The 9,318-nt window shown below is 45.2% G+C and overlaps 1 protein-coding gene across 7 annotated transcripts in view; it reads left to right on the forward strand.

Annotated features, from left to right (window-relative positions):
- ano1a (anoctamin 1, calcium activated chloride channel a) overlaps positions 1 to 9,026 on the forward strand; it is a 149,160-nt gene extending 140,134 nt beyond the window's left edge. For 6 of the 7 annotated variants that reach the window (XM_061276376.1, XM_061276374.1, XM_061276379.1 and 3 more), the window contains one exon: positions 7,158 to 9,026. In XM_061276376.1, the coding sequence (XP_061132360.1) occupies positions 7,158 to 7,400 (243 nt within the window). In that variant the 3' untranslated portion in view covers positions 7,401 to 9,026. Of the gene's footprint in view, positions 1 to 629; positions 719 to 7,157 lie in introns of all 7 variants that reach the window. The other variant, XR_009714162.1, reaches the window with a different exon arrangement.
- The last annotated feature ends 292 nt before the right edge of the window (positions 9,027 to 9,318 follow it).

The raw sequence follows: 9,318 nt of genomic DNA on the forward strand, positions 1-9,318 counted from the left end.
TTTTAGGGCCCTTTTGTCACTGCTATAAAGACAGTCTTCAATTTCTGATACACGAGTAACGTTACCCCGACCCATGTCATTTCCCATGAGTGTTTCCACACCGCCAATGGGCACCTCAGTGCAAAAATCCATCGGAAAACAGCCAGTAATAAATTCTAATTTCATATACACAAAATGAACAACATAAACGTCTCATCTCAATTACCCCTAGGACAGTTTCATACCCACAAAACGGTTCAGAAGAAAATGGCAGGGCACTGGCTAAAATTACTGATTTCAAAGCACCAGTGTCCCTGAGAATGCAGATTGGACACATCGGTTGCGACGCCAGAGAGATTTGCCACACAAAAATCAAGGGCTTAAAACAAGAGTTAGAATTTTGGCTGGCATTGAGGGTTGAATTCTGCGGGTCAGAAATGATTAATTCAATGCTTTTTTTGGGGTGCAGACGTTTCTGCTTTTCGTTTCAAGGCGGTGCAGAAAGCGATGATAAGTCCAGGTTTATGGTAATGGGAACAATCTTTGTTATCGTTAGCTGGCCTAAGAGGGGAAGTGTTCACAAATGGTTGTGAACAGTTGCAGCTCATTGTCTCGTTGCTGCGATATTTATGGTCTTGCCTGCTTGACAGCTTCGGTGACAGAGCCTTCTCCTGCACATCACCCCGACTCTGGAACTCTCTCCCCCAGTCTGTCTGTGACTCACCCACACTCCCCATATTTAAGTCCCGTCTAAAAACGTACCTCTTCTCCCAAGCTTATGACCTCCCCTACCCATAACTGGTTTCCTCCTCTTAAGTTTATCCGATTGTTTCCTCCCCGTCACCCCCCCCCCCCTCATGTATGTCTTTGCCTTGTTCCCTGTAAGCGTCTTTGGGTTCTTGAAAAGCGCTATACAAATCTAATGAATTATTATTATTATTATTAAATGGAGGAATACCAGACCTTTTAGCCAGGACAGTAAACACATTTCTTTGGGTCAAGACAAATCCATCCAATAACACAGCATCTTCAGCTAGAATTTTGACTTTCTGTTCATTGTCTATTTCCCCATTGCCTTTCGTGACCTACTTTAAAATTGAGCAGAAGTGAGAAGCATAAGTAAAGGAAAGTGGAGGGGCAAGAAAATTTGGCCTGATAATGTATACACAAGTCTACCGTTTAAAATACTGTACGTATCGGGTTTATAACAAGTCATAAATTATTTTATAATTATTTTACTTTACTGTCTAAATTATAGTAGCTCTTTCTCTCATTAATCAGTATCGCGTGTCACATATCCCTCCGATCAGCACCCTGGACAGTTCTGTCTCCTACCCCTCATGTTCTGTGACATATATTGCCCTCAGCCATGCCCTCCAAGTAATCAGCACTGATTGCCTGACACCTGTTTGTCACCACACCTGCTCCTGGCTTGGTAACTCTGCTATTTAAACCCTGCACTCCTGTCACTTGTGGTTGGTTTGCCCGGCTTGCTCCCTCTCGGTTTGTTACTTATTTGTGCTCTCTGCCTGTTAGCTGTTCTGACTCTTGTTGCCGACCTATCTTGCCTGTTCACCCGACCAGTCCTAAACTCTGTCCGGCCTGACTCTCTGCCTGTCCCTGACCACGTCTCAGCTCTACATCCTAGCTGCCGGTTTGCTCGCTCTGCTTTGTTCTCTGCCAGACCTGATCTGCTGCTCGTCTCTGTCTCCCACTTCCCTTTTCCTTAAATAAAGAAGTTTGTGATACACAGTTTCCCTACCTCGTCCATGACCCAATGAACCAACCAAATACGCTGCCTCAAACCTCTCTGACCACGCTGGGTTTCTGGTGAACCCACTGCATTGGACCCAGTTCGCCCAGCAGCAACTACAGTGACAGCACCAGGAGCTCCAGCAACAGCAGTCCCAAGAGCTGGCCCGAGTTCTCCAGCGTTTAGGCCACACATCCACCTCCCCTCGACCTGCACAATGCCTGCCTGGACCTGACGCACTTTCTTCAATGGCTCCGTCCTCAGTTCCTTGACCCCGTCTTCTCGACAGCTGCACCCTCTGGTCACGTTCCCACAAAAGCTGCAGCTTCCTGTCTCGCTGCTTCAACAGCTGCAGCTGATTGTCTCGTTGCTGCGATAGCTGCAGCCTCTGGTCTTACCTGCTTGACAGCTGCACCCTCTGGTCTCGTCTGCTTGACAGCAGCAACCTTTGACAGCTACAGCCTCTGGTTTCGTCTCTGCAACAGCTGTAGCTCTAAGCCCCGGAAGAGGAAAAGGTTGGCTACGAGTGTCAATAACGTTTGTGTGAAACACACCTAAGAACGCAAAGTGGAAGAGTTTGAAAGTTGCAGCCCAAAGTCCAGCCTTAAATCAGCACCTTAGACAGGTCTGTCTCTCTGCTCCTTGCTACGGTTTGTTACTTGTTTGTGCTCCCTGCCTGTTCTGACTCTCGTTGCCCACTGAGCTTGCTTGTTCACTCGACCATTCCTGAAAGCTGCCCAGCATGGCTCTCAGCCTGTCCCTGACTATGTCTCAGCAATACGTCATGTGCTGGTTTGCTCACTCTGCTTCGTTCTCTGCCAGACCTGATCTGCTGCTCATTTCAGTCTCCCACTTCCTTCCTTTAAATAAAGAAGTTTGAGATGTACATGGTTGCCCTGCCTCGTCTGTGACAAATCTGGTGCATTTGTCACCTAAAATATTTTAGCTGTCCTTAGCAGGACCGCTTAGACTTGTTTTATTCTCTTACTGGATGGCGTAACAGTATAGATTACTTAATGACACAACTGATGTTAATGAGTATAGCTGTTCATGGGTCCCACAAATAGTTGTTGATATAAAATAGACACATTAATAGATAGCAAAGCAGTATTGCAATCTTGATGGTAAATTTGGATAAATATAAATACATTTAAATATTAATTTGGATAGGATAAAGATTAAACAAAGATAAATTATATATGTAAAAACAGTTTAGTTGAAACATTTCTACTCTAATGAAGACTATTTCAATCCAAAATTAGAATCTCAAAAAGAGGTCAGCCACCAAAGGTTCTGATGATAAGGGCTATCAACTGCTCAAAAAAGAAAGGGTAGGAATACTTTTGGTAGAAAGTCGTTTTTGGTTGGTAATCAGCAAGTAATCAATTCACCTGCCCACAAAAGCCTAATATTACACACTAACAACATTTAGTCAGTCAGGCTTCTCTGTTAGAACGTAGAAAGAATGGAATAGCATTCCTTAAACAATCTGAGAAATCAATGACTTTAAGCATTGATTGCCTGAAACCTGTTTTGTTCCGTTCGCAGTTAAAATGCTGGCTTCTTGACAACCAGACCTGTCAGCACTGAGCTTCTCTCACTGCCATCTTATCTTGCATGTGATGTTTGTTGTATTTTTGGTTCATTCCCACATTTTATTTACCTTTTGTAAATATTTTTTGCTCTGCATTAATTGCTTGTTTGTCTGTTTGATATTAGTCATACTTTACTGCTTGTAACTTTTTTAGTGTGAGCTGTGGGCACTGTATTAAGACTTGTAGTCCTTCCAGGGTGCCACTGTCGGTCCTTCGCAGCCTTGGAAGGCCCCACCACCATGAACCTCATAAACTTTGGAGTACTTGGACAGGCGGCATAGCTGCATAGAAATGAATAGGCAGTGTTTTTTCACGCACAATATAGGCGCGACATGACGTCATTTCCGGCGCACCCAGACCACACTGCTAGTGTCCAGCCTTTGAGAACCAGCCTTTAAATCTGGTCTAGTTTCCTTGGGTAGTAGGTTAAGGCTATGAAAAAGCAACCGTCGTAGCCTTCATTGCTTCACTCTTCTTTACCTCTTGTTTGGACTTAGCAGTCTTCTGTCAATATTAAGTTTTTGTATTTAAACCTAAAACATCACTTATACCATAAGACACGTCTGACAACAACAATTGAGTCATTTATATCCTGATAAAACAATTTTATTTGCTATATCGTCAAAGTTGGCAACCAAGTAATGTCCTCGACGTCCTGTATTTTTGTTTTCGGGGAATCAAATCTGGCCAGGCAGAATTAAATGACAGAGAGCCGCAACTTCTAAAATGCAGCTCTGCATATTAGCATTTTTATAACCTTTCCTCACTAGGGGGCAACAATTCTACCGCTCTATTAATGAAATTATGGACAGTGAAGGAAGAGACAAAGTTGTCCGCAGCCACGTATTGGAGGAAAGGACCATTTTTGAGACAAAGAACATTTGACAGTGTATAGCTGATTTCAAAGTCTAATGACATGTTTTTTTCCTTACTGTGAATTAAAATGTTGTATTCATGGTAATATCCACATTTCCCTATTTTTATAGCTATCACAGCCAATCCTCCTACTGTAGACCAGTTGCTGCTATTCTCAAAAGCAACAATCTGCCACGTTCCTGCGTCACCTGACTTCCAGCCAAGCCCCAATCAAGGAATTGCCAGCACCTGCTACAGCTCGTTAGGACCCCTACTTAACCTCTGTGTATTCTGCCAGTGGTTGTCGGTTTGTCTACTTACCCTGCCCGTGACACCACTGCCTTTTTGTCCCCTGAACGATCTCTGTTGCCAACTGCTTCTGTAAACTGACCGACCACGCCTTGATCGCCGCCTGCCTCTGACTACGACTGCGCGCTGTGCTCTGCTGCTCAGCCACGCCTGCCAGACCGCAAGTCCAGCGTTCCACTTACCCTTTCCCCCTTTTTTCAAAAAAGGCTCGTGCTGCACTTGGTCACCCTGTCTCTGTTCTGTGACAGAACGAACTGACCAATATGCGACCAGCGCACGGTCCCTCAGCCCTGGACCGCCTGACCCACACGGAGTGGGACATTAGCAAGATCGCAGAGCTGATGGCGACATTAACGAATATCATCCGGCAGCAGCAACAGCAGCTCCTGCAGCACCATCAGCTCCACCAAGAAGTTTTGGAAGCTCTCAAGGTCCTTAAAGACTTGGCTCCTCTGGCTGCTGCGACCCAATCTGCACGAGCCCTGTCCACGACCGTTCCACTCAGCCCCACCGATCAGCCCACCGTTACGTCCACGCCCCGTCCTGCCCCGGCGCCCAGGCAGCTCGTGGACGTCCCGGAGCCCAGACTCAGCAACCTCGAGAGGTTCGACGGTGATCCCAAGTACGTCCGGGCCTTTTTGACTAACAACCGCCTCTTGTTTAACCTCCAGCCTGTCACGTTCGCCACGGAACCAGCCAAGGTGGGTTTTGTACTCACTCACCTTACGGGTGAGGCATGGCTGTGGGGAACGGCAGAATATGAGCGGCAGGGACCCGCCTGTTCGTCGTTCGCCGCCTTCGCAGCTGAGATCCTGCACGTGTTTGACTTGGCTCAGCCTCGGAAGACGCTTTCGAGGAACTCATCACGCTGCACCAAGGCAGCAGATCCGTCGCCCAGTACTCCATCAAGTTCCAGATGGTGGCGCGTCGGAGCACCTGGAACACCCTGGCTCTCGTTGGCACCCTCCTCCACGGACTCGCGGAGTATATCAAGGACGAGATGGTGTCCTACGAGCGCCCTCAGACCCTTGAAGAGGCCATGGACCTGGCTGCACGGGTAGATCGGCGGATCCAGTCAAGACGACGCGAGAAGAGGAAGGCGACTCCGGCCCTGTCGCCGTGACACCAGCCCGACACCTCGGGTGTCAGGGAGGGCACCTGTTGCCCAGTCTGACCTGTTGTCCGCCAGGGACCCCGTCCACGTAAGCCAGCACGCCTTTACTACTCTTCCCACCCATGGAGATAGGACGCACCTCTCTTCCGCCAAAGGAGCGTAGAAGACTCCTCAGAGACAGGCTTTGCCTATATGTACTGCGGGGGTGAGTGTCACTGGGTGGCCTCTTGCCAGAAGAATGCTAACAGCACCCGCCTAGCAGGGATCCGTTTGGGAGCGGTTTGCTTGCCCCCTACCACCTGTCGCAAGTCCCTCCTCCAGACCCGCTCTTCAACTCCAGCCCGTGCCCTTGCCGCTCGGTCCTCCGCTTCTTCAACCCGTAGGCAGCAGCCGTGGGCCCGGTCTCATCGTCAGCCGCAGCCTGTGGTTCAGGCTCCTCCTCGGCTGCCGTTGTAACGTCCGCAGCCTGGTTCTACTCCGACGGGCAAGGCGTTGCAATCTGACCGGCATCCTGCTCGAAGCTGTCCCTTGGGGGGGGGGGTTCTGTCACGTTCCTGCATCACCTGACTTCCAGCCAAGCCCCAATCAAGCAATTGCCAGCACCTGCTACAGCTCGTTAGGTCCCCTACTTAACCTCTGTGTATTCTGCCAGTGGCCACTGGTTGTCAGTCCGTCTACTTACCCTGCCCGTGACACCACTGCCTTTTTGTCCCCTGAACGATCTCTGTTGCTAACTGCTTCCGTAAACTGACCAACCACCCCTTGATCGCCGCCTGCCCCGACTACTTGCTCGTCCCTTGACCACGCTTCTGATCCCTGCCTGCCTCCGACTATGACTACTCGCTGTGCTCTGCTGCTCAACCACGCCTGCCAGACCCCAAGTCCAGCGTTCCACTTCCTCTTTCCCCCTTTTTTCAATAATGTTTCAATAATGATTGTGCTGCACTTGATCGCCCTGTCTCTGCTCCGTGACACAATCATGTCACAGGAGGACTAAACTGATCAATTACAAAAAACTAAGTAAATTAATCACTCTTTTACATATTAATCTAAGTGTATATCACACACTGCGACGAGGCACAGACACGTAGGTGATAGGTAGATACTTTATTGAAAACCTTAACAATGAACTAAGTTAAAACTTCATTGATCATTGACAAATGAATCTAAAACTGCATATTATATAAATACCAGGGTTTTTCATTGAAATCTTTGCTTATTTTTTCATTTATTTGCAAGCATTTGTGTTAATGTACTACCTAACCATCCTAGAAAAGAGGCAGCCATCAGCAGCAACAAGTGGTTAATCACAGGGTTTATTCTCCCTTTAATGAATAAAGTCGTCATTGAGAAACCACATTTTATACTTGGTTGAATTGTCTTTGTGAGATATTAAAATCAAAAGGGTGAAATAAACCACTTAGTATGTTTGAAGAGCATTATATTCCTTTGTTGTTTCAATAGACCTACAGGACAATATTTGTCATTCGCCCTTCCTCTTTACTTCTCACATTTCTAATCTTTGCCCATTTTCTGCCTTCCGCCTTTTCAGAATGTGGTGATGCTCATGAGTGACTTTATCAGTTGGTTGATCCCAGACATACCCAAGGACATCAGCCTCAAGATCCACAAAGAAAAAGTCCTCATGGTTGAGCTCTTCATGAAAGAAGAGTATGGAAGAAGGCTTGGTGTCGCTGACAGTCACAACCGTAACAGTTGTCCTTCCCCGTCCTCTTCAAATCAGAGCCCACAACAACCACGATCCCGGGCGGCGGCAAACACAAACTTGTGTTAAACTATTAGCTGTATGATTCTGAAAAATGAACACGTAAACGTAATACAGGGTTGTCCTTAATTTCCCATGTAGAGGATAAAATATATTTTAAATTAAACAAAGGTTTTAGGGTATCTGGAAGATAGATTACATGTTAAAATGAATGAATGGAAATTGTGCACTATGAAGCCTTAATCTCTTTTCAACCTCTATAGCTATAAAATGGAATGCAATTAGATGACAGTAGGTTTGCGATTCTGCGTTCAGGGTTTTAAGATTATTATCAATGTCATTGCTGTGGAAAGTTTTGATATGTTTTCTTTGTTTTGTATTGTTTTTCCAACATAATTCCATTGTTAAGACAATTTATTTTGAATTGATTTTGTCTCAGTTAATCATTACATTGTTTGGTGTAAGACTTCCCAAGGATTTTATAATGAGACAGCATGTTGGACAAGTCAGGCCTTTACCTGTTCTGTGTTTGCTCGCACGAATTGTCTCCAGGTGCTCTAACTTTATTAAACAGTGCAAGAAGTTGCACGTTAGGTTAACTGAAGACAAACCGCTATATGTCCATTGGAGATAATATAATTTGTGTGGGTGTGTGTGGGTGGCAAAATAAGTGCATTCAAAAGTTAACATTTAATGCAAATATTCATTTGATTGCAATTAATGCGTGCCCGTTCCTTGGAAAGACACTCCCAGCCCCAGACTCCTTAAAAGCTAAGCTCCCTGGGTATGCCCATCTTTTCACTTGGTCACTTGTCACTAGCTTTTTAAGTCCCCATCGCACTGAGGAGCAAACAATTGCGAGATTTGCGTCTGTTGGATTTTTTGTTTGTTCAAAATTTCAAATGGTCACCAAATGGTCGCCAGACATTCGCTTGTACTTTTCTTGTTGCAAGGGAATTTTCAACATGTTCAGAACGTTTGGTGAAACATTCACAGGGATTATCCCACACCATTGTCATATTTATGTATGAAATCCAATAAAATCTGCAGACCACTCAGTATGTCTGCCTGCTTCTCGACAGGAGAATCTCACATTACATTGTGACCAACTGTACAATCTGGGGCAGTCATTGCACCTTTTAGTGTTGCGCAATTGAGATACCGTAATTTTCGGACTATAAGTCGCGTTTTTTTTCATAGTTTGGGTGGGGGGGCGACTTATACTTAGGAGCGACTTATATACATATATATGTTTTTTTTCACTTTTTGGGGCATTTTATGGCTGATGCGATTTATACTCCGGTGCGACTTATAGTCCGAAAATTACGGTAAATGGTCCTCGCAGCAAACGCTGGATGTGTTAGGTTGTTGGGAGAGAGTTGCCGAAGCCATAGATACACAACAGCTAGTGTTTATGTTTGACTCCAATCATTAGAATTCATTGAATTGATCTCTATGCCGTTATATGTACCTGATCAACCTCAGTGGTCAGTTCGCCTCTGGGGGCCTGTGCTTGTTGATTATTTTTTTACCCAGGGCAACCCCATCAAATTAGAATTGGAAGATGCTCGGGTTTACTGTATACTCGTTATTGTAATTGTCATTATAATACTGAGAATAAAAGTACGATAATATTGACAGTAATATTGATCATTGTAATTTGATATTGTCCCTCAATAAATAAAAGTCAGGATGTGTTCTTGTTTTTTTATTAATGCAATTGCTCATTCAATTGACATCAAGAGTTGAACATTTGTACATTTCTAATACAGAGATTAAAAGCTAACTGTACTGTAATAATGAGATATTTGTTTTTTTATTAAAAAATGTACTCAGGACAGATCTCTATCAAAAAAAGCAGAAAGTATTTACACATTTCCCATGCTGGCAAATAAAATGGTATCTGTCAGTCTGTCTGTCTATTTGTCTGTGTCAGTCAGTCTGTCTACCTGTCTGTCTGACTGGCTAGGGGAGGGAACCATGGTCC

This window comes from Syngnathus typhle, linkage group LG4 (genome assembly GCF_033458585.1).
Source record: "Syngnathus typhle isolate RoL2023-S1 ecotype Sweden linkage group LG4, RoL_Styp_1.0, whole genome shotgun sequence".
Classification (NCBI taxonomy): Eukaryota; Metazoa; Chordata; class Actinopteri; order Syngnathiformes; family Syngnathidae; genus Syngnathus; species Syngnathus typhle.